Source organism: Bombina bombina, chromosome 6 (genome assembly GCF_027579735.1).
Source record: "Bombina bombina isolate aBomBom1 chromosome 6, aBomBom1.pri, whole genome shotgun sequence".
NCBI lineage: Eukaryota > Metazoa > Chordata > Amphibia > Anura > Bombinatoridae > Bombina > Bombina bombina.
Genome location: NC_069504.1, coordinates 1,115,247,860 through 1,115,273,833, shown reverse-complemented (window position 1 = coordinate 1,115,273,833; position 25,974 = coordinate 1,115,247,860). Strand labels below are relative to the sequence as shown.

At 37.7% G+C, this 25,974-nt stretch overlaps 1 protein-coding gene across 1 annotated transcript in view; it reads left to right on the top strand.

Moving 5' to 3' along the window:
- SYT10 (synaptotagmin 10) overlaps nt 1–25,974 on the top strand; it is a 226,505-nt gene that overhangs the window by 193,630 nt on the left and 6,901 nt on the right. The window contains exons 4-5 of the mRNA XM_053719063.1: nt 4,435–4,555; nt 16,395–16,566. Of these exons, the coding sequence (XP_053575038.1) occupies nt 4,435–4,555; nt 16,395–16,566 (293 nt within the window). The remainder of the gene's footprint in view (nt 1–4,434; nt 4,556–16,394; nt 16,567–25,974) is intronic.

Below are 25,974 nucleotides of genomic sequence, written 5' to 3'. Positions count from 1 at the left end.
ATGGTGGTCTAACCCCCAAGTCAGAGAAAGTTGAACATTGGGATTTAAGGATATTAGTTGTGATATATTTGTATAATCCCTGCACCATTGCTTCAGCATACAAAGCTGGAGAGGTCTCATATGAAAACGAGCAAAGGGGATCGTGTCTGAAGCTGCAGTCATGAGACCTAAAACTTCCATGCACATAGCCACTGACGGGAACAATTGAGACTGAAGGTTCTGACAAGCTGAAAACAATTTTAATTGTCTCTTGTCTGTTAGAGACAAAGTCATGGACACTGAATCTATCTGGAAACCTAAAAAGGTGACCCTTGTCTGAGGAATCAAGGAACTTTTTGGTAAATTGATCCTCCAACCATGTAATTAAAGAAACAACACTAGTTGATTCGTATGAGATTCAACAGAATATAAAGACTGAGCTAGTACCAAGATATCGTCCAAATAAGGACACACTGCAATACCCTGATTACAGAGAGTAGGGCACAGAGAATTTTTGAAAAAATTCTTGGAGCTGTTGCTAGGCCAAATGGAAGAACGAGAAATTAGTAATGCTTGTCTAGAAAAGAGAATCTCAGAAACCGATAGTGGTCTGGATGAATCGGAATATGAAGATATGCATCCTGTAAATCTATCATGGACATATAATGACCTTGCTGAAAAAAAGGCAGAATAGTCCTTATAGTCACCATTTTGAAAGTTGGCACTCTCACAAAATGGTTCAAAATTTTCAGATCCAGAACTGGTCTGAATGAATTTTCTTTCTTTGGGACAATGAATAGATTTGAATAAAACCCCAGACCTTTTTCCTGAAACGGAACTGGTATAATTACCCCTGAAAGCTCTAGATATGAAACACACTTCAGAAATTCCTGAGCCTTCACTGGGTTTGCTGGAATGCGTGAGAGAAAAAATCACACAGGAGGTCTTATTCTGAATCCTATTCATTAACCTTGAGAGACAATGTTCGGAATCCATTGATTTTAGACAGAATCTGCCCAAATGTCTTGGAAAAATTTAAACTGCCCCCCACCAGCTGAGCTGGAATGAGGGCCACACCTTCATGCAGACTTGGGGGCTGGCTTTGGTTTCTTAAAAGGCTTGGATTTATTCCAACTTGAAGAGGGTTTCCAATTGGAGCCAGATTCTTTGGGGGGATAAGTTGGCTTTCTGTTCCTTATTCTGTCGAAAAGAACAAAAACGATTAGAAGCCTTAGATTTACCCTTAGATCTTTCATCCTGAGGTAAAAAAACTCCCTCCCCCCCCCCCCTCCGGTAACAGTTGAAATAATTGAATACAATTGAGAACCAAATAAATTGTTACCTTGGAAAGAAGGAGATAGTAATCTAGACTTAGATACCATGTCAGCATTCCAATATTTAAGCAACAAATCTCTTCTAGCTAAGATAGATAAAGGCATAGATTTAACATTAATTTTGATGATATCAAAAATAGCATCACAGATAAAATGATTAGCATGTTGAAGCAAGCGAACAATGCTAGACAAATCAGAATCTGTTTCCTGTTGCGCTAAACTTCCCAACCAAAAAGTTGATGCAGCTGCAACATCAGCTATAGAAATGGCAGGCCTGAGAAGATAGCCAGAATATAAATAAGCTTTCCTTAGATAAGATTCAAGTTTCCTATCTAAAGGGTCTTTAAAAGAAGTACTATTTTCCATAGGGATATTAGTACGTTTGGCAAGAGTAGAGATAGCCCCATCAACTTTGGGGATTTTTTGCCCCAAAACTCGAATCTAATTGCTGGCAAGGGATACAACTTTTTAAACCTAGCAAAAGGAATAAAATAAGTACCAGGCCTATTCCATTCCTTTGAAATCATATCAGAAATAGCATCAGGAACTGGAAAAACCTCTGGAGTAACCACAGGAGGTTTATAAACAGAATTTAAACATTTACTAGTTTTAATATCAAGAGGACTAGTTTCCTCAATATCCAAAGTAATCAACACCTCTTTTAATAAGGAACGAATATACTCCATCTTAAAGAGATAAGTAGATTTGTCAGTGTCAATCTCTGAGGTAGGATCTTCTAAATCAGATATATCCTCATCAGAACAGGATAAATCAGTATGTTGTCGGTCATTTGAAATTTCATCAATTTTATTAGAAGTTTTAAAAGACCTTTTAAGTTTATTAGAAGGCGGAATAGCAGACAAAGCCTTCTGAATCACATAAGCAATAAAATCTTTTATATTCACAGGGATATCATGTACATTAGATGTTGAAGGAACAACAGGCATTGTACTAGTACTGATGGATACATTCTCTGCATGTAAAAGTTTATCAAGACAACGGTTACATACTACCGCTGGAGATATAGGAGCATATTTATCAAGCTTCGATTGGTGCTTGATGCAGGCTCACCAGAAACAGCAGTTATGAAGCAGCGGTCAGAAAGACCGCTGCTCCATAACCGGTCCGCCTGCTCTGAGCTGGTGGACAGACATCACTGAAAATTGACACCCCCCTGCTGGCAGACCATTGGCCACGAGTCAGCAGGGGGCGGCGTTGCACCAGCAGCTCTTGTGAGCTGCTGGTGCAATGCTGAATACGGCAAGCGTATTGCTTGCCGTATTCAGCGAGGTCTGGCGGACCTGATCTACAATGTCGGATCAGGTCCGCCAGACTTTCATAACTAGGGGCCATGATCTCTACTAATTTACAACAGATACACTTATCTTTGGTAGAACTGTTATCAGGCAGCAGGAATCCAACAGTGGTTTCTGAGACAGGATCAGATTGAGACATCTTGCAAATGTAAGAGAAAAAACAACATATAAAGCAAAAATATCAATTTCCGTATATGGCAGTTTCAGGAATGGGAAAAAATGCAAACAGCATAGCCCACTGAGCATAGAGAAAGGCAAGAGGCATATAGGAAGTGGGGTTTAAATAATTAAATTATTTGGCGCCAAGTATGACACGCAATGCAAAATTATTTTTTGGGGCGCTAACAACATCCGGAAATGAAGCAACTCGCGTCATAGCAGACACAACCTTGTGCAAGGTACCTGGCGTCCACTAAGACAACAGAAATAGCAAACTTGCGTCAACTAACGTACCTTTGTGCCAAAAAAATTCTCGCGCCAAGAAGGACACAATAAATAATAGCATTTTGCAGCCTCACGAGCCTAATTTTGCCCGCAAAAAATTAAGAAAACAGTCAATTTTGAAGAAAGGACTATACTCCAGGTAAGAAAAAATAACTTCCTAAATGCGTTTTTCCCAATTTTCAAACTGATAGTCTGCAAAAGGAAATATACATAAACCTGACTCATGGAAAATATAAGTACAATACATATATTTAGAACTTTACATTAATGCATAAAGTGCCAACCATAGCTGAGAGTGTCTTAAGTAATGAAAACATACTTACCGAAAGACACCCATCCACATATTAGCAGATAGCCAAACCAGTACTGAAACAGTTATCAGTAGAGGTAATGGAATATGAGAGTATATTGTCGATCTGAAAAGGGAGGTAGGAGATGAATCTTTACGACTGATAACAGAGAACCTATGAAAAGATTTCCAGCAAGGAAAACCATAGAATTCAAAAGGTGATACTCCCTTCACATCCCTCTGACATTCACTGTACTCTGAGAGGAATCGGGCTTCAAAATGCTGAGAAGCGCATATTACAGAAGAAAATCAAGCACAAACTTACTTCACCACCTCCATAGGAGGCAAAGTTTGTAAAACTGAATTGTGGGTGTGGTGAGGGGTGTATTGATAGGCATTTGAGGTTTGGGAAACTTTGCCCCTACTGGTAGGATTGCATATCCCATACATCACTAGCTCATGGACTCTTGCCAATTACATGAAGGAAACTAGCCTCAATTTGTATTGACACAGTTTGTTGTATTTATAAGTCATCATGGAAGTAATCTTGCTTCAAATTCCATGTTATGAATTTATGGAAGAATGACCTCCTGATATTATCTATTTATAATGCACCAACATACTACACAGCCCTATACGGGGTAAAGCATGGGTCATGACATTACATTCCCAGTGCATACAAGGAAGAATGAACTAATTGCCTAAGGAGAAGCGTGGCACTTCTTTTTCAATAATGAATTTATGTTTTCTTCGCAGAGGTGCTGTGGGCCACACAAAAAAAAAACTTTTATGGCCAGATGTGGCTCACAGAGTCTAGCTTTTAGGCAGCCATGATTAAAGATATATTTAAACAACACAAATGACATGTACAACTATTTCTCAAATTTTTAGAATTCTTTAGAATCTTTAAAGTGTTGTACAATAAACAAAGCCATTGGCAAGAGTTGCTAACTGATTTAACTGTCTTTGTTTTTGTTTTACACTTGTGGGTATTATATTTTTGTATGATTGTTTTTACAGTTTTTCTAAAATAAAGTAAATGTGCACCTCTTTATTTTATTTTTTTCCCTAGGAGAGCGTAGACCTTGGAGAGATTATGTATTCATTGTGTTATTTACCTACGGCTGGTAGAATGACATTAACAGTTATCAAATGTAGAAATCTAAAGGCTATGGATATCACTGGATCATCAGGTAGGTCCTCAATGTGCTGTTCATAATCATTGGTCACATGAACTGTAAAGAAATGACACATTACTGATCCTTGCTAACTAGGACCAAGATAACAAATCAAACACAACTGATAACACGCTGGGTGTTATTTTGCACTTGGCCTCATGCAAACAATAACGCTTGATCAGGTTTTACAAGGTGTTAAGGTTTAAGGTTTTAGCAAAGCATGTTGAACTGTGGGCTCAATTAAAAAAAGGCACAAACAGAGAGGGGCGGACATCCCAGTCCCTATCCACCCAGCATCGCGGCTAGCAGATATCAATATTCTGCCTGCATTTATCATTGCGCAATTCAGTGTATGTGCAACGTCACCCCCTGCACGTGCAAGCATGGGTTGTCAATCTACCTGGTTGGAGAAGTCCAGAGGGATTGAGAAACGTGTGAAAGTGGTAATAGTATTGTGCTTTTAAAATCCTGTTACTAAGGGGTAGATTTATCAATGTGCGGGCAGACATGATCCAATGTAGCGGATCATGTCTGCCGCACATTGATAAATGCAGACAGCATACACTGTCAGAATTTATCATTCCACAAGCATTTCTAGTGAAATGCTTGCGCAATGTCGCCCCCTGCACATTTGCCGCCAATTGGGCTGATTACTGACCGCTACCTCAGAGGTGGCGGATGAGTTAAGTAACCGGAAAGTATGGGGGTAGATAGCAGCATCCCTCTTGGTATATCTACCCCTCTGTATCAATGTGTGTCAATGTGCATTCAAAAATCCATTAAGGGGCATATTTATCAAGCTCCGTATGGAGCTAGATGCCCCGTGTTTCTGGCGAGTCTGAAGACTCGCCAGAAACAGCAGTTATGAAGCAGCGGTCACAAAGAATGCTGCTCCATAACCTGTCCGCCTGCTCTGAGCAGGCGGACAGACATCGCTGTAAATCAACCCGATCGAGTACGATCGGGTTGATTGACACCCCCTGCTGGCGGCCTATTGGCCGCGAGTCTGCAGGGGGCGACGTTGCACCAGCAGCTCTTGTGAGCTGCTGGTGCAATGCTGAATACGGCAAGCGTATTGCTCGACGTATTCAGCGAGGTCTGGCCCGACAGACCTTGATAAATAGAGGCCTAAAATGCTATAGATTTAAATGAATGAAGGTGAATGAAAACATAATAATCATGTAAAAATAAATTATTAAAGTAAAAAGGTTTCAGTGGAAGGGTTAAAGAGATAAGGTACATGACAAGGGGGGGTTAGGAAGGGGTCAAGGGTGCGCGTATGTATTTGTGTATGTTTATATATGTGTGTGTGCATGCGTTTATTTGTGTATGTTATGCATGTTTATGTACGTGTATGTATGTGTGTATGTTTGTATAATTATGTATGTGTGTGTACGTGAGTATGTGTGTGTGTGTACGTTTGTATGTTTATGTATGTGTGTGTGTGCCTGCGTTTATTTGTGTATGTTGTGTATGTTTTTGTATGTGTGTACATGCATTTATTTGTGTATGTTGTGTATGTTTATGTACGTGTATGTATGTGTGTATGTTTGTATAATTATGTATGTGTGTGTACGTGAGTATGTGTGTGTGTGTGTACGTTTGTATGTTTATGTATGTGTGTGTGTGCCTGCGTTTATTTGTGTATGTTGTGTATGTTTTTGTATGTGTGTACATGCATTTATTTGTGTATGTTGTGGTATGTGTGTATGCAAATATGTGTGTATGATTGTATATTTATGTATGTGTGTATGTTTGTATATTTATGTATGTGGGTTTGTGAGTATGTTTATTTATGGGTGTATGTAAGTGCGTGTCTGTGTATATATATATGTGTGTGCATGTGAGTATATTTATGTATGTGTGTGCATGTGTTTATGTTGTGTATGTTTATTTGTGTATGTGACTATGTGTGTGTGTATATGTTTGTCTATGTATGTATGTAAGTATTGTGTGTGTATGTTTGTATGTTTATGCATGGGTGTGTGTGACAGTGTGCATATGTTTATTAGTTTATGTTGTGTATATTTTTGTATGTGTGTATGCGAGTTTGTGCGTGTGTGCTTGAATATTTATGTCTGTGTGTATGCGAGTATGTGTGTGAATTTGTATATTTATGTAAGTGTGTATGTGAGTATATGTGTGTGTATGTTGTATATTTATGTACAGGTATGTGTGTAAGTGTATATATGTGTGCATGTGAGTGTGTTTATGTATGGATGTATGTAAGTGTGTGTATGTGTATATATGTGTGGATGTGAGTATGTTTATGTATGGGTATATGTAAGTGTGTGTATGCATATATATGTGTGCATGTGAGTGTGTTTATGTATGAGTGTATGTAAGTGTGTGTATGTGTATACATGTGTACATTTGTGTATGTGGGTATGTATGTTTGTTAAATTTATGTATGAGTGTGTTTGAGTGTGTGTATATGTTTATATGTGAGTGTATGAAAGTGTGTGTATGTTTATGTGTGAGTGTATGAAAGTGTGTGTATGTTTATGTTTGAATGTATAAGAGTGTGTGAGTGTGTGTGTATGTTTATGTGTAAGTTTTTGTGAGTGTGTGTATGTTTATGTATGAATGTAAAAGAGTGTGTGTAAGTTTGTGTGTATGTTTATGTGTGAGTGTATAAGAGTGTGTAAGTTTGTGTGCATGTTTATGTGTGTGTGTAAGTTTGTGTGTATGTGTATGTGTGAGTGTATAAGAAAGTGTGTGTATGTTTATGTGTGAGTGTATAAGAGTGTGTGTGTATGTTTATGTGTGAGTGTAAAAGAGTGTGTGTAAGTTTGTGTGTATGTTTATGTGTGAGTGTATAAGAGTGAGTGTGTATGTTTATGTCTGAGTGTATAAGAGTGTGTGTGTATGTTTATGTGTGAGTGTATAAGAGTATGTGTGTATGTTTATGTGTGAGTGTATGAGTGTGTGTGTTTATGTTTATGTGTGAGTGCATAAGAGTGTGTGTGAATGTTTATGTGTGAGTGAATGTGTGTGTATGTTTATGTGTGAGTGTATAAGAGTGTGAGTGTATGTTTATGTGTGAGTGTATAAGAGTGTGTGTATGTTTATGTGTGAGTGTATGAGTGTGAGTGTGTATGTTTATGTGTGAGTGCATAAGAGTGTGTGAGTATGTTTTTGTGTGAGTGAATGTGTGTGTATGTTTATGTGTGAGTGTATAAGAGTGTGTGTGTATGTTTATGTGCGAGTGTATAAGAGTGTGTGTGTATGTTTATGTGTGAGTGTATGTGTGTGTATGTTTATGTGTGAGTGTATAAGAGTGTGTGTGTATGTTTATGTGTGAGTGCATACGTGTGTGTGTATGTTTATGTGTGAGTGCATACGTGTGTGTGTATGTTTATGTGTTAGTGTATAAGAGTGTGTGTGTATGTTTATGTGTGAGTGTATGAGTGTGTGTGTGTATGTTTATGTGTGAGTGCATAAGAGTGTGTGTGTATGTTTATGTGTGAGTGTATAAGAGTGTGAGTGTATGTTTATGTGTGAGTGTATAAGAGTGTGTGTGTATGTTTATGTGTGAGTGCATGAGTGTGTGTGTGTGTATGTTTATGTGTGAGTGCATTAGAGTGTGTGTGTATGTTTATGTGTGAGTGTATAAGAGTGTGTGTGTATGTTTATGTTTGAGTGTATAAGAGTGTGTGTGTATGTTTATGTGCGAGTGTATAAGAGTGTGTGTGTATGTTTATGTGTGAGTGTATGTGTGTGTATGTTTATGTGTGAGTGTATAAGAGTGTGTGTGTATGTTTATGTGTGAGTGTATAAGAGTGTGTGTGTATGTTTATGTGTGAGTGTATGAGTGTGTGTGTGTGTATGTTTATGTGTGAGTGCATTAGAGTGTGTGTGTATGTTTATGTGTGAGTGTATAAGAGTGTGTGTGTATGTTTATGTTTGAGTGTATAAGAGTGTGTGTGTATGTTTATGTGCGAGTGTATAAGAGTGTGTGTGTATGTTTATGTGTGAGTGTATGTGTGTGTATGTTTATGTGTGAGTGTATAAGAGTGTGTGTGTATGTTTATGTGTGAGTGTATAAGAGTGTGTGTGTATGTTTATGTTTGAGTGTATAAGAGTGTGTGTGTATGTTTATGTGCGAGTGTATAAGAGTGTGTGTGTATGCTTATGTGTGAGTGTATGTGTATGTTTATGTGTGAGTGTATAAGAGTGTGTGTGTATGTTTATGTGTGAGTGTATAAAAGTGTGTGTGTATGTTTATGTGTGAGTGTATAAGAGTGAGTGTGTATGTTTATGTGTGAGTGTATAAGAGTGTGTGTGTATGTTTATGTGTGAGTGTATAAGAGTGTGTGTGTATGTTTATGTGTGAGTGTATAAGAGTGTGTGTGTATGTTTATGTGTGAGTGTATGTGTGTGTGTATGTTTATGTGTGAGTGTATGTGTGTGTATGTTTATGTGTGAGTGTATAAGAGTGTGTGTGTATGTTTATGTGTGAGTGTATAAGAGTGTGTGTGTATGTTTATGTGTGAGTGTATAAGAGTGTGTGTGTATGTTTATGTGTGAGTGTATGTGTGTGTATGTTTATGTGTGAGTGTAAAAGAGTGCGTGTAAGTGTGTGTGTATGTTTATGTGTGAGTGTAAAAGAGTGCATGTAAGTTTGTGTGTATGTTTATGTGCGAGTGTATAAGAGTGTGTGTATGTTTATGTGTGAGTGTATGTGTGTGTGTATGTTTATGTGTGAGTGTATGTGTGTGTATGTTTATGTGTGAGTGTATAAGAGTGTGTGTGTATGTTTATGTGTGAGTGTATAAGAGTGTGTGTGTATGTTTATGTGTGAGTGTATGTGTGTGTATGTTTATGTGTGAGTGTATAAGAGTGTGTGTGTATGTTTATGTGTGAGTGTATAAGAGTGTGTGTGTATGTTTATGTGTGAGTGTATAAGAGTGTGTGTGTATGTTTATGTGTGAGTGTATAAGAGTGTGTGTGTATGTTTATGTGTGAGTGTATAAGAGTGTGTGTGTATGTTTATGTGTGAGTGTATAAGAGTGTGTGTGTATGTTTATGTGTGAGTGTATAAGAGTGTGTGTGTATGTTTATGTGTGAGTGTATAAGAGTGTGTGTGTATGTTTATGTGTGAGTGTATAAGAGTGTGTGTGTATGTTTATGTGTGAGTGTATGTGTGTGTATGTTTATGTGTGAGTGTATAAGAGTGTGTGTGTATGTTTATGTGTGAGTGTATAAGAGTGTGTGTGTATGTTTATGTGTGAGTGTATAAGAGTGTGTGTGTATGTTTATGTGTGAGTGTATAAGAGTGTGTGTGTATGTTTATGTGTGAGTGTATAAGAGTGTGTGTGTATGTTTATGTGTGAGTGTATAAGAGTGTGTGTGTATGTTTATGTGTGAGTGTATAAGAGTGTGTGTGTATGTTTATGTGTGAGTGTATAAGAGTGTGTGTGTATGTTTATGTGTGAGTGTAAAAGAGTGTGTGTGTATGTTTATGTGTGAGTGTAAAAGAGTGCGTGTAAGTTTGTGTGTATGTTTATGTGTGAGTGTAAAAGAGTGCGTGTAAGTTTGTGTGTATGTTTATGTGTGAGTGTAAAAGAGTGTGTGTAAGTTTGTGTGTGAGTGTATAAGCGTGTGTGTGCCTGTGTATTTGTGAAGTGTTTTATGCTTAGGTTTAATTGAAAAAAGTATAGCACAGAACTAAATGAGGAACTCTGCAACTCTTTTTTGCACTCTACTTGCTTAGCACTCAAGCATTATTTAACATGAATTTTACAGCATGCCCCCATAGCGGTCTATCATGCAAACTATCCGACATACAGATGTTAGTGGAAGCTAGACTATCACACGAGGGATCACAACTTTGGACTTGTAATATAAGCTTAACAATGATAGTGGTATTACGAGTTGAAAGTAAATGCGATCACGTGGGCACAATCTCAAATTACGCTAAAATTATTACTGCAATCACACAGCTGTGATTAACTAATAAAAAGTGTCACAAAACACATCAAAAATACATTACAAAGTAAACTTAAACTCATAATAATACCATCTAATAAAAATTACACCAAAAAATTATTGCACAAAAAACGTATAAATACATAAATATACAGTGGGACAAAAAAGTATTTAGTCAGCCACTAATTGTGCAAGTTCTCCCACTTAAGAAGATGAGAGAGGCCTGTAATTTTCATCATAGGTATACCTCAACTATGAGAGACAAAATGTGGAAACAAATCCAGACAATCACATTGTCTGATTTGGAAAGAATTTATTTGCATATTATGGTGAAAATAAGTATTTGGTCAATATCAAAAGTTCATCTCAATACTTTGTAATATATCCTTTGTTGGCAATGACAGAGGTCAAACGTTTTCTGTAAGTTTTCACACGGTTGTCAAACACTGTTCCTGGTATGTTGGCCCATTCCTGCATGCAGATCTCCTCTAGAGCAGTGATGTTTTGGGGCTGTTGCTGGGCAACACAGACTTTCATCTCTCTCCAAAAGTTTTCTATGGGGTTGAGATCTGGAGACTGGCTAGGCCACTCAAGGACCTTCGTTGCCCGGGCGGTGTGTTTGGTATCATTGTCATACTGAAAGACCCAGCCACGTTTCATCTTCAGTGCCCTTGCTGATGGAAGGAGGTTTGCACTCAAAATCTCACTATACATGGCCCCATTCATTCTTTCATGTACAAGGATCAGTCGTCCTGTTCTCTTTGCAGAGAAACAGCCCCAAAGCATGATGTTGCCACCCCCATGCTTCACAGTAGGTATGGTGTTCTTTGGTTGCAACTCAGCATTCTCTCTCCTCCAAACACATCGAGTTGTGTTTCTACAAAACAGTTCTACTTTGGTTTCATCTGAACATATGACATTCTCCCAATCCACTTCTGGATCATCCAAATGCTCTCTAGCATACTTGAGACGGGCCCGGACATGTACTGACTTAAGCAGGGGGGCACGTCTGGCACTGCATGATCTGAGTCCCTGGTGGCGTAGTGTGTTACTGATGGTAGCCTTTGTTACGTTGGTCCCAGCTCTCTGCAGATCATTCACTAGGACCCCCGTGTGGTTCTGGGATGTTTGCTCACCATTCTTGTGATCATTTTGACCCCACAGGGTGAGATCTTGCGTGGAGCCCCAGATCGAGGGAGATTATCAGTGGTCTTGTATGTCTTCCATTTTCTAATTATTGCTCCCACAGTTGATTTCTTCACACCAAGCTGCTTGCCTATTGCAGATTCAGTCTTCCCAGCCTGGTGCAGGTGTACAATTTTGTTTCTGGTGTCTTTCGACAGCTCTTTGGTCTTCACCATAGTGGAGTTTGGAATGTGACTGTTTGAGGTTGTGGACAGGTGTATTTTATACTGATAACAAGTTCAAACATGTGCCATTAAAACAGGTAATGAGTGGAGGACAGAGGAGCCTCTTAAAGAAGAAGATACAGGTCTGTGAGAGCCAGAAATCTTGCTTGTTTGTAGGTGACCAAATACTTATTTTCCACCATAATATGCAAATAAATTCTTTCCAAATCAGACAATGTGATTGTCTGGATTTGTTTCCACATTTGTCTCTCATAGTTGAGGTATACCTATGATGAAAATTACAGGCCTCTCTCATCTTCTTAAGTGTGAGAATTTGCACAATTGGTGGCTGACTAAATACTTTTTTGCCCCACTGTACATACATGTCTAAAGATGGATATGTCTATGTATTTATGTATTTATATGTGTATATGTGTATTTACAGACATATATTCCCATATCAACACATAAATACATATGTATACATAGACACACATATATATAAGTGCATGGAGCCCTTTGCAATTAAGTAAATGAAAACATAGATTAAAGGGCCATAATACCCAAATGTTTAAACAGTTGAAAGTGATGCAGCATAGCTGTAAAAAGCTGACTAGAAAATATCACCTGAACATCTCTATGTAAAAAAGTAAGATATTTTACCTCAAAAGTTCCTCAGTAGCCACATCCCATTGTAAAGGATTTCAAAGCAGCATTTTAGTGTGTCTGTCCTGGGACAGCTTAGGGGATGAGCCTCATGCACTCTCATATTATTTCCCTATTCAGCTTACTATGAAATCTCATGAGAATTAAGTGAAATCTCATGAGATCACAGTAAAAGAGTTCATGACCTCAGCACTGCTGATGCTGATTGGCTGCTGTTCATTTCTTATTTTTTTTTTTTTTTTTTTACCTGCAGCTGGGAGCAGCTAAGTATAATTTTTTACACAGAACTTACTCTGCTGAGCTGAGGAGATTGTGAGGTAAAATATCTTCCTTTTTTACATAGAGATGCTCAGGTGATATTTTTCTATCAGCTTTTTACAGTTATACTGCATCAGTTTCAAGTGATTTAGCATATGAGTATTATGTCCCTTTAAGTAGATAAAAACATAAAAAAGCATATTTATGCAATATTCATATTTAAAGGGACACTGTACCCAAATTTTTTCTTTCGTGACTCAGATAGAGCATGACATTTTAAGCAACTTTCTAATTTACTCCTATTATCAAATTTTCTTCATTCTCTGATTATTTGAAATGCAAGAATGCAAGTTTAGATGCCAGCCCATTTTTGGTGAACAACCTGGGTTGTCCTTGCTGATTGGTGGATAAATTCATCCACCAATAAAAAAGGGCTGTCCAGAGTTCTAAACCCCAAAAAAGCTTAGATGCCTTCTTTTTCAAATAAAGATAGCAAGAGAACGAAGAAAATTTGATAATAGGAGTAAATTAGAAGGTTGCTTTAAATTGCATGCCCTATCTGAATCAGGAAAGAAAAAAATTGGGTTCAGTGTCCCTTTAATAAATTGTTGTACTGTGTATTTACTGTAAATATTTCACATTTCAATGCTCTTCACATAGCAGAATATGTTTTATGTATTTTTAAAGAGATATTCCTATCTATCTATCTATCTATCTATCTAAATATACAGGTATACCTCACTCATACAGCTGGTTAGGGACCAGAGGCCCACTGTAAAGACGGTTTTAGCTTTCTTTTCAGTTGTCAGTGTGTTTAAAAACTTAAAACATGTTTGAACTAACATATATTAGGAGTGCAATAGTGCTATGTTTAGTTTAACACTAGCACAGCACAGTATTCAATAACAACTATACCTGTAAAATAGTGAAAATTAAAGTATACTATAGCACTGAGACACAGATTGCACTGTAATGCTGTAAACAGAGCTGCGCATAACAAAATGGTGACAGTCACGTTTCTCGCAATCTCACAAAGTTTACAGCACTGTTTCAAAATCCTTGGAGGTTGAACTTCAGCTCCACAAAGCGCTGTATTAGTGAAGCGCTGTAAAGTGAAGCGCTGTAAAGGGAGGTATACCTATATATATGTAGAATATAGATATGAATTGTACTAAAATAACATCAGATATATGTAGAACTATGCATTTATGAATACATAGAACATATTCTTCTATGTGAGGAACATTGGAATGTGAAATATTCATATTTTTATGTTGGGTTAGCTCATTTGAGATTATGCGGTCGGGTTAGCGCACATTAGAATATATGGTTGGGTGTGCGCATATGAGATTATAAATTCATGTTAGCGCATATGTGAGTATGTGGTTGGGAGTGTGCATCTGAGAACATGCGATCAGGTTAGCAAGTGGCTGGTTATATCTACTGCAAGCTTTCGGTAGCAATGAGCACTCCGAAAATTAACCAAAGGTCAGACCTTCGCTAGATTACAAGTGGAGCGCACATTTATTGTGCACCTGCAAACTGGCAAATTTGCCAGTTTGCGGGTGCGCAATAAATAACCAGCCATACAGCAATTAGCGCTTATAAAATTAATCAGAGATCAGATCTCTGGTTAATTTTATAAATGTGTCCCAAATGCCCCCAAAATACAGTATAGTGTAAAGGCACAAGTTTTTTCTATGAGATCCTTGTCCACACACATAACAATAAATCTGTCCCTGAGAGTTAAAAACCAGTTTACCAGATGTGTTTTGTAATTTTCGGGCAAATGCAAGTCAGGAGTAGACTAGCTACTAACATGTAATTATAGTACGATTAAGCCAAACAAAAAAGAAACTAACAATGGTTTTCTGATTGTCTAATACTTCTGCATCCAATTACAATTTCCACCGTAGAAAAACAAATAGCTGAATGATATTGAAAATGACAATTTATGTAATCAATGATTTATATAATTACACCTCTTCAGATGGTGATTACAAGTACTCAGAGCATGCGTTCCCCAACCACAGTTTCATTTGTTCTGCGACTGTGCATAAAAAAATGATAGTTGTTCTAATATCTACTAATTTACATTGATTATATAATAGATATGATAGACAGACAGACAGGCAAGCAGGCAGACAGACAGGCAGAGAGATAGATGATAGATAGATAGATAGATAGATAGATAGATAGATAGATAGATAGATAGATAGAAAGATAGATAGATAGATAGATGATAGATAGGCTAATCTTCCTTACACGTCGCTCTTCATCTGCTGCACCTCTCTGCCAATCCCTTCACTGGCTTCTTCTTGACTCCAGGATTAAACACAAAATTCTGACTCTGACATACAAGGCCCTCAACTGCACTGCTCCCACCTATATCTCAGACCTTGGGGTCTATTTATCAACCCGTCAATGGGGCCGAATATATCTGTTTCCGCGTGAGCCTTCTCGCTGCCTCTGAGGCAGTAGACAGCAATCATCCCGATCCGATCGGGATGATTGACACCCCCTGCAGGGGGTGAATCTGCAGGGGGTGGAATTGCACAAGCATTTCACTAGAAATGCTTGTGAAATGATAAATGCCGACAGCGTATGTTGTCAGCATTTATCGATGTGCGCTCACACTTTGATAATTAGGCCCCTAAGTCTGCAGATACTCTCACTCCCATCCCCTTTGCTCTGCTCAGGACCTCCTACTCTCTTCTTCTCTTGTTACCTCCTCACATTCCCATCTACAGGACTTCTCCAGACTGGCCCCTATTTTTTGGAGCTCCACAAGACTCTCCCTTCATTTTAAAAGCTTCAGTACTCCATAAATACTCTACTGTTCAGGGACGCATACAATATACAACTTTTTCTAACCCCGGTTCCTCCCTTCCTTTGCATCCCCTTGAACCCCTTTAGCATGTAACCCTATAAGCCTAGCTGTTTGCAGACCACCTTCATAAGAGCTGACTACAAAAGTGCAACTCTTGGCAGGGTCCTCTACCCATTTGATCCCTATAAATGTTACCTTGTATACCATGCCTACGTTTATAGCACTGCGGAATCTGTTGGCACTCTACAAATAACTGATAATAATAATATTAGATAGATAGATAGATAGATAGATAGATAGATAGATATAATAGACAAACAGACAAACAGACAGAAATAGATGAACAGCTAGATAAATTGATGGATAATTAGATTTAATAGACAGACAGACTGGCATTGAGAAACAGACAGACAGATTGATAGATAGATACATACATACATGCATCCATACATGCATACATGTCTACATACATATTGTTTTTACATTTTGAAAACGAGGTTTTCTTATATAAAGACAAAGTTCAGAACCATCCAGCCTGATAAATGGAATTATCAATATTGTGGCCGTCTGTTATCTTTAACCTTTTAGCTATCAGGAAGGGCTGCAACACATTGCATTTCAACACTCTGTAGCTCTGCCTGACAGCCAGTAGATTAATCTAATTATACAACACACACCTTAAGACAAAAAGGAGAAGAAGGTGCACAAACTTTATATGCATGACATTTGAATTAGAAGCGTTAGCGATGATTCGTGTTTCTCTGATTTTAATTAGTAAGTCATTTAATCAAGATCTAAAAATATTTATCTTTTATTCTAGATCCCTATGTGAAAGTCTCACTCATGTGTGAAGGTCGAAGATTAAAAAAAAGGAAAACAACAACAAAAAAGAATACATTAAATCCTATTTATAATGAGGCTATTATTTTTGACATCCCACCGGAAAATATGGACCAAGTTAGTCTCTCTATAGCAGTTATGGATTATGATAGGTAAGAATCTATGTTGTCCATGTGCTTTAATATATATATATATATACACATACACATATATATATACACACACACATATATACACACACACACACACACATGTACAGCTGCAAAAAATAGTTTTGAATGAATTTTTCAGGACAAATATTCAGAAAAAATAGTTTCCAAATATTTATCTGCTGCACTATTGGGTTATCGTGTCATTTAAAACTAAACAAATTAGTTGTAAATGTTCCTTTGCTAAGGATGAAAATGTTCACCTGTAGCCTTACACTTACGTCTAGCGCGCTGGAGAACCGCGCTAATCCTGACCCTTCTTCACCTATCCCGTGCCGACCTAATAGGAGGCTTATCGCGGCGGATCCCAAAGCCTGCACTAAAGGACCTTCTTCTATTAGCTCAGTCTGGGGTTCTGTGAAGAAGGGTCGGGATTAGCGTGGCTCTCCAGCTCGCTAGAGCTAAGTATTTAACCCTTTAAAGCTAATTTAAAGGAAACAAATAAAAACTGACAAATTGTGGCAGCATTTGTTTGTTTTATTTAAATTAGAGCATTCATTTAGATATTTATTTTGAGAAAACAAAAAAAATATTTGTGTTTTCTTTACAAATTCAAATTCACAAGGAATGCACAAGACACACACACACACATATATATATATATATATATATATATATATATATATATATATATATATATATATATATATATATATATATATATATATATATATATATATATATATATATATACAGGGAGTGCAGAATTATTAGGCAAATTAGTATTTTGACCACATCATCCTCTTTATGCATGTTGTCTTACTCCAAGCTGTATAGGCTCGAAAGCCTACTACCAATTAAGCATATTAGGTGATGTGCATCTCTGTAATGAGAAGGGGTGTGGTCTAATGACATCAACACCCTATATCAGGTGTGCATAATTATTAGGCAACTTCCTTTCCTTTGGCAAAATGGGTCAAAAGAAGGACTTGACAGGCTCAGAAAAGTAAAAAATAGTGAGATATCTTGCAGAGGGATGCATCACTCTTAAAATTGCAAAGCTTCTGAATCGTGATCATCGAACAATCAAGCGTTTCATTCAAAATAGTCAACAGCGTCGCAAGAAGCGTGTGGAAAAACCAAGGCGCAAAATAACTGCCCATGAACTGAGAAAAGTCAAGCGTGCAGCTGCCAAGATGCCACTTGCCACCAGTTTGGCCATATTTCAGAGCTGCAACATCACTGGAGTGCCCAAAAGCACAAGGTGTGCAATACTCAGAGACATGGCCAAGGTAAGAAAGGCTGAAAGATGACCACCACTGAACAAGACACACAAGCTGAAACGTCAAGACTGGGCCAAGAAATATCTCAAGACTGATTTTTCTAAGGTTTTATGGACTGATGAAATGAGAGTGAGTCTTGATGGGCCAGATGGATGGGCCCGTGGCTGGATTGGTAAAGGGCAGAGAGCTCCAGTCCGACTCAGACGCCAGCAAGGTGGAGGTGGAGTACTGGTTTGGGCTGGTATCATCAAAGATGAGCTTGTGGGGCCTTTTCGGGTTGAGGATGGAGTCAAGCTCAACTCCCAATCCTACTGCCAGTTTCTGGAAGACACCTTCTTCAAGTAGTGGTACAGGAAGAAGTCTGCATCCTTCAAGAAAAACATTATTTTCATGCAGGACAATGCTCCATCACACGCGTCCAAGTACTCCACAGCGTGGCTGGCAAGAAAGGGTATAAAAGAAGAAAATCTAATGACATGGCCTCCTTGTTCACCTGATCTGAACCCCATTGAGAACCTGTGGTCCATCATCAAATGTGAGATTTACAAGGAGGGAAAACAGTACACCTCTCTGAACAGTGTCTGGGAGGCTGTGGTTGCTGCTGCACGCAATGTTGATGGTGAACAGATCAAAACACTGACAGAATCCATGGATGGCAGGCTTTTGAGTGTCCTTGCAAAGAAAGGTGGCTATATTGGTCACTGATTTGTTTTTGTTTTGTTTTTGAATGTCAGAAATGTATATTTGTGAATGTTGAGATGTTATATTGGTTTCACTGGTAAAAATAAATAATTGAAATGGGTATATATTTGTTTTTTGTTAAGTTGCCTAATAATTATGCACAGTAATAGTCACCTGCACACACAGATATCCCCCTAAAATAGCTAAAACTAAAAACAAACTAAAAACTACTTCCAAAAATATTCAGCTTTGATATTAATGAGTTTTTTGGGTTCATTGAGAACATGGTTGTTGTTCAATAATAAAATTAATCCTCAAAAATACAACTTGCCTAATAATTCTGCACTCCCTGTATATATATATATATATATATATATATATATATATATATATATATATTTATATATATATATATTTATATTTCTATGATCCGTATGAAATATTCTCAGAAAAACTATCTCTTTCTAAATGACATCCAATGAACAGGATGACAATGGTACAGTCTGGAAGCAGATTTAGCATGTTGGGGGAAAGCTGTGAGGTTCCAGAAAGGAAGTGTGTGTTTATTTTGAATGTGAATTAACAATTTTAGAGAGAGGTTATGGGCTACCTAGGAGATCGTTTTGAGGTCCTGGGTTAGGTTAATTTTCTTGATTAACATAAAGGTTCCATTGATCAGTTATTTTGGGGAGCTTTTTTTAGTGGTCTTTTTCAAGCCATGCAAATTGGATCTATTTTTTTTTTGGTTGGTTTTCAGATATGAATCAATTATAACCTACATTTGTTTGTGAGGTTTTCTTTTTTTTTTTCTTTTTCATTTACCCACTTCTACCCATTAGATGCTTTGCATTTGAGATATTTTGCCATTTGTACTGCAGTCCATTATAAAATAATTTTAACACAAGTTTTGACAGATATTTAACACTTACGTAATTCATCAGCTTTGACTATTTTTGGCTGTTTTTCCTACAATATCCTGACAGTTTGCATAGTGTTTTTAATACTGCAGTTTTTGCATATGCTTATTTCGTATGTTAATAAAGAAAATTGTTTCCTAGTCCAACAAAAATAAGCATATATTTCAAATCACACTTTCAATTTATAAACTGTGGGGTATATTTATCAAGCTCCGCTGCTCCATAACCTGTCCGCCTGCTCTGAAGTGGCGGACAGACATCGCCAGAAATCAACCCAATCAAATACGATCAGTTGATTGACACCCCCTGCTACCGGCTGATTGGCCACCAATCTGCAGGGGGCGGCATTGCACCACCAGTGTATGCTGTCGGCATTTATCAATGTGCAGTGGACATGATCCGCAATATCAGATCATGTTCGCTCGCACATTAATAGATAGGCCCCTATATATATATTTACCTGAACTTATATATTCTTAGAAATATACTATATGGTCAAAAGTATGTGGACACTCCTACTAGTTATTGAATTCAGATTTTAGCCACACCCATTGCTAATAGCTGCATAAGATCCAGGCTCTAACCATGAAATATCCATAGACAAACATTGGCTGTACAATGATTCACTCTTAGGGGCGGTTCTACACAGGGGCCCACAGGGGCCAGTGCCCCTGTAGAAATGTCCCTGGCCCCCCCTGAGCCCCTGGCCACTGAGCTGACTGAAAAATACCGGACAAGATCAAGGCTATTTATCTGCTTCCCTGTCCCTGAAACGCTGTCTAGTCAAAGCATGTATGTATGTATGTGTGTAGTATATATATATATATAGATATATATATATATATCATTTGTTTCCGTTTTTTATTGTGCCCCCCTGATTAAACACTGGCCCCACCTTGGCCCCCCCAGTATTTGTCTAGAACCGCCACTAAGGATTCACGCTGAAGAGTCTGGTGACTTTAAACTGTCATAGTATGCCCTCTTTTCCACAAGTCAGTTCTTGAAATGAGCACATGACAGGATTTACAAGCCTAACCCTGCTACATATACCTAATTTGCATATGGCGGGTGGAGTTCAACCATTGAAAATACATTTCAGCAAACAAGGTATTACTATTAATATGTTCTAGTAATATAGATTATCTACTGATATGTTTATCTATCAGGAGACTGCATACATTTTTTTTAGTTATCAGGTGTTTACTGTCCTTTTAATCAGAGTCACCTAGGGCAAGTAACACAAAAATGACATTCTCTACAAAAGAAAATGAAAATGAGAGAATGTTAGTATTGCTTTAGAATGATGCTTAAGCTTCACATTCAGTATAATCTTAATAACTGCATTCACTACTTAACTTGTCAGGTCTGTAGAATAGAAAAAGTCATATTCTCCAGGTCAAGCCAACCTGAGAGGCACAGTTGAAGGAGTAGCCTTTCTTTAATAAAGGCCACTAATTAGTGCTTTTTTTATTTCAATCAAAAACTGCTTTGATGTTTCCAACAAGAAAGAAGAAGCAATTTCCCTAAATGTCACTGCCCAGCTGTTTTATTCCATGCGCACTGCTCCCTACCCATGAAACATTTCAAAGTAAAAAATATAAGCTGCACAACCAGATCAGTTTGATAAAAATGTTAATCCTTTTGGCAGGCAGTTATGTGGTAGGCAGCCAGTTACATGTATGTGCATCCAAACCCCAACATAATTAGTGGTAACATACAGAGAGAGATGTCTGTTGTATACATAAGCCACTTATTCATTTCAGAATTAGTGGGGCATTGACAAATGAGTGACATTAAGAGGTGCTTACATATAAGAAGTAAAATTCCAGGAATGGAATCCTCCCCCTATGCCCTGGACCAAACATTGCATTACCAATTATATGCCACAAAAATGCTGGATAACCTCTAAGTGATAGGTGGTTGGTGGGTCATACAATGGCCCGTTTTCAAAGCTCTACTTGAGGCCCCACATGAATCTGACATACACTATATGGTCAAAAGTATGTGGACACTCCTAATAATTATCGAGTCCAGGTGCTTAAGCCACACCAGTTGCTAACAGGTACATAAAATCCAGCACATAGCCATGAAATCTTCTTAGACCAATATTGGCAATAAAATGGGTTGTACTGAAGAGCTTAGGGATTTTAAATATGACACAAGTCAGTACATAACATATCTGCCCTACTAGATCTGCCTGAGTCAACTGTAAGTGCTATTATTGTAAAGTGGAATTATATAGCAGCATTAGGAGCCCAGCCCAGACGTGGTAAACCCCGCAAACTCACAGGGTTGCTGAGTGCAGAAGCGCATAGCATGTAAAAATCAGCTATTATTTGTTGTCTCACTGAAATTAGAGCCCCAAACTGATTCTGGAACCAAATTCAGCACAAGATCTTTGCGTCAGGAGCTTCATGAAATGGGTTTCCATGGCCGAGCAGCTGTACTCAGGCATCACATCAACATGCACAATGCCAAGCTTTGACTTGGTGTTGGTGTAAAATTCCTCACCACTTGACTATGGAGCAGTGGAAATGTGTTCCTTTTGTCACACACATTTCACTATTTAGCAGTCTGATGGAAAAAGTCTCTCAGATACCAGGAGAACACTACCTACCAGACCCATTAACCCGGTGTGAATGACAGCCCCTACTCGCCCACCATTGGACTAGCATGAGCAGGAGGTGGCATTGCACAAGCAGGGAGCATATTATTGTCAGGTTTCTGTGATTCCGTGCTGACAAGTGCATGGAAGCAAATGCTGTCCATCACGACTTTGTTAAATTTGACCCTACGTCTGGAAGCAACATCAGCACAAGAATTGTGTGTTGGGAGCTTCATGAACTGGGTTTCCATGGTCAAGCAGCTGTACACATCAACATGAGCAATGACAAGCATTGGCTAGAGTGCTGTAAAGCCCACCACAACTGGAGCAGCAGTGGAAACCTGTTCTATGGAGTGATGAATCATGCTTCACTATCTGGTAGTCTGATGGAAGAATCTGAGTATGGCAGATACCAGGAGAACACTACCTACCGGAATGCATTGTTCATTAAAGTTTAGTGGAGTACTGTAAAGTTTGGTGGAGGAGAGGAGGTACAATAATATCGGGGGGGGGGGTTCAAGGTTTGGGCTAGGCCCTTCAGTTCCAGCGAAGGGCCATCTTAAAGCTACAGGATACAAAGGCATTTTAGACAATTAGGTACTTTGAACTTTGTGGCAACAGTTTGGGGAAGGCCCTTTCCTATTTCAATCTGACAGAAGACATGGGGCTGTTATAGCTGCAAACGGGGGAGGGTGACTTTATATTTATGTTCATTGGAATGGAATATCCAACAGGCTCATATAGATGTAATGGTCAGATGTCCACATATTTTTGGCCATATAGTGCATATTTTTAAATGAGCAGTGATTTTATCCCTTTTGCTGTCAGTAAGATACAAATTAATTACTTTACCCTTTTGACTGCCAGTAACACACACATCAGTGGTCTGACCCCCTTTTGACTGCCAGTAGCCCAGAAATAGAAAAACACAGAACAATGATTTTACCGTAGTAGTTACACATAAAACGCACAAATTAGTAAACACCTTCTGAGGCTGCCAGTATCACATAAGAGAGTGATTTTTATTGTTATATCCCACAGAATAGCGTAATTGGGATATTACAAATAGTACAGGTGTAATGTTTCTTCTTTTTAGGACCAGCCATATGTGTAAAGGGCCATTAAAATTAAGCTTAACAAATAGACATTTAAGTGTATTTATAGATTTTATTGCAAAACCATCTGAAATGCTGGACTGTTCCATTGAATCTTGCACATCTGTCAATGCTACCTGGATACCATTGCATATATTTATATCATGAAATTATATTACTATGAGTGTGAAATGGTTACAACATCACATTATGGGCCAGATTCCAAGTGGAGCGCTAAATATAAGCAATATTTGCGCCCCACTGTGTAATACCAGTGCACGCTAATGTGTGATGGTATTACAAGTTCACAGCAATGTGAACGCGACCTCGCGTTTGCATTGCTGGGAAGCATTGCACTCAAGAGAGCTTAGCACAGCAAAGGAGGTAAGTAGCGCAGCGATGGCAGAAATTATATATATATATATATATATATATATATACACAGTATATAAGCATATACATATACATTCATAGAGAACACACAGTTCTCATTGACCGCAATGCAAAGGCACTTTTCAGTGCCGTTTTTTTTCTAATACCCCACTCCCACCAACTTTAGCCCCAAAATAATGCCTAGTGCATTTTTTTTTTTTTTTTAAATAATGATGCTGCTATCTTTATTTTTTAATAAAATACGCTAGACAGTATTTTGGGGCCATTTGGGTAACATTTATAAAATTAACCAGAGATCTTATCTCTGGTTAATTTTATAAGTGCTAATTATTACCGAAAGCTCACAGTAGCAATAACCAGCCACTTTTAATAGTTAATCAATTATTGCGCACCCGTCAACAGGCAAATTCATGATAATTTAGCGCTCCACTTGTAATTTGGCACTTTATAGTCTAGAATGGACAAACATAGCCCCTCTTTACATTATCTCAAGGACATATTTAATGTGTTCCTATCAGTGGTCATCATTAATTGCCTGTGCTGAGTTTCTTATGTCTATTGTCAATGAAATTTGATCCTCTTGTGATTTCTTATATTTCAAAATTATCTTCTGTAATATAAATATTTATATATCCATTTATTTTTTTTATTTTAAAAAAGATGTTCTTGGAGGATTTTCTTCTCAATTAATTTTAAGATTTTTTTTGTTCTGATACAAACACATAATGAAGATTTAAAAGATAGATGCTTATGCAGATTGCCTTATAAATACATAGAAACTGCCAAAAATCAGGAAGATGCTGTCACACTGTGTTTATAGTGGTTGCCAAGGTAACAGAATCTTTATACATGGAAAATTAACCCTTACCCTTACATAATGGAGTCACTACATACTGCTTACATATCTACACATGAAGGGATATATATATATATATATATATATATATATATATATATATATATTTCATTTTTCATTATTTGTTTTGCCTATTAAAATTGTAGTGTTTTCAATTCCTCTGGAGAGACTGGGGAGTGTATTCTGTGGAATGCAAAACCCTGACACCACTACATACTGCTCAGTGATCGGTTGATATGTGCAAGATTTCATTGTTATCTGTCTGAAATTGTCCACAACGAAGGAACTAAGATAAGCAACATCCGTAAAGCTTTTCAAGGGGTGTGTCTCAGGATTGCAAAGACAACACAACAAAATGCCAGTTTAAATTGTTTTGAAAAGATTTACTATTTGTGTAGATCTTTTACAATTCCCTTTTATCTTTTTATTTCATTGATATTTTTAGTTTAATGTCCCTTAACTTTATCCAGGATAGTGTCACACAATGTTGTGTTTTTGAGAGTAATATGTGGTTGTTCTTAGTCCATATCAGTATTAAGTGAGCATTAAAATGTATCTATTTTATAGTTACAATATGTAATTTGATTATTTAATGCTGCAATTGTTTTTTCTTATTATTCTTATTTAATAATCAAAGTTACACCTAGATTACGAGTTTTGCATTAGAGGCTATGCGGTGATAACGAGCAGTTTTCCCTCACCGCTCACTTACCTACAGCGCTGGTATTACGGGTTTTCAGAAACCCGTCGTTAAGACAAGAAGTGAACGTTGAGCAACATTTTGCTCATTACTGCACTCCAATACCAGTGCTGCTTAAGTCAGCGGTGAGCTGGTCGTACGTGCTCGTGCACGATTTCCCCATAGTAATCAACGGGAGAGCCGGCTAAAAAAAAAGTCTAACACCTGCAAAAAAACAGCGTAAAGCTCCTTAACGCAACCCCATTGATTCCTAAGGGGAAACAAAAGTTATGTCTACACCTAGCACCCTAACATGAACCCTGAATCTAAACACCCCTAATCTTACACTTATTAACCCCTAATCTGCTGCCCCCAACATCGCCACCACACCTACATTATATTTATTAACCCCTAATCTGCCACCCCCAATGTCGCTGCAACCTACATTATATTTATTAAACCCTAATCTGCCACCCCCAATGTCGCCACCACCTACCTACACTTATTAACCCCTAATCTGCCGCCCCCAACGTCACCGCCACTATATTAAAGTTATTAACCCCTAAATCTAAGTCTAACCCTAACACCCCCTAACTTAAATATAATTTAAATAAGTCTAAATGAAATTCCTAGCATTAACTACATTATTCCTATTTAAAACTAAATACTTACCTGTAAAATAAACCCTAAGCTAGCTACAATATAACTAATAGTTACATTGTAGCTAGTTTAGGGTTTATTTTTATTTTAAAGGCAAGTTTGTATTTATTTTAACTAGGTAGAATAGTTATTAAATAGTTATTAACTATTTAATAACTACCTAGCTAAAGTAAATACACATTTACCTGTAAAATAAAACCTAACCTAAGTTACACTAAAACCTAACACTACACTATAATTAAA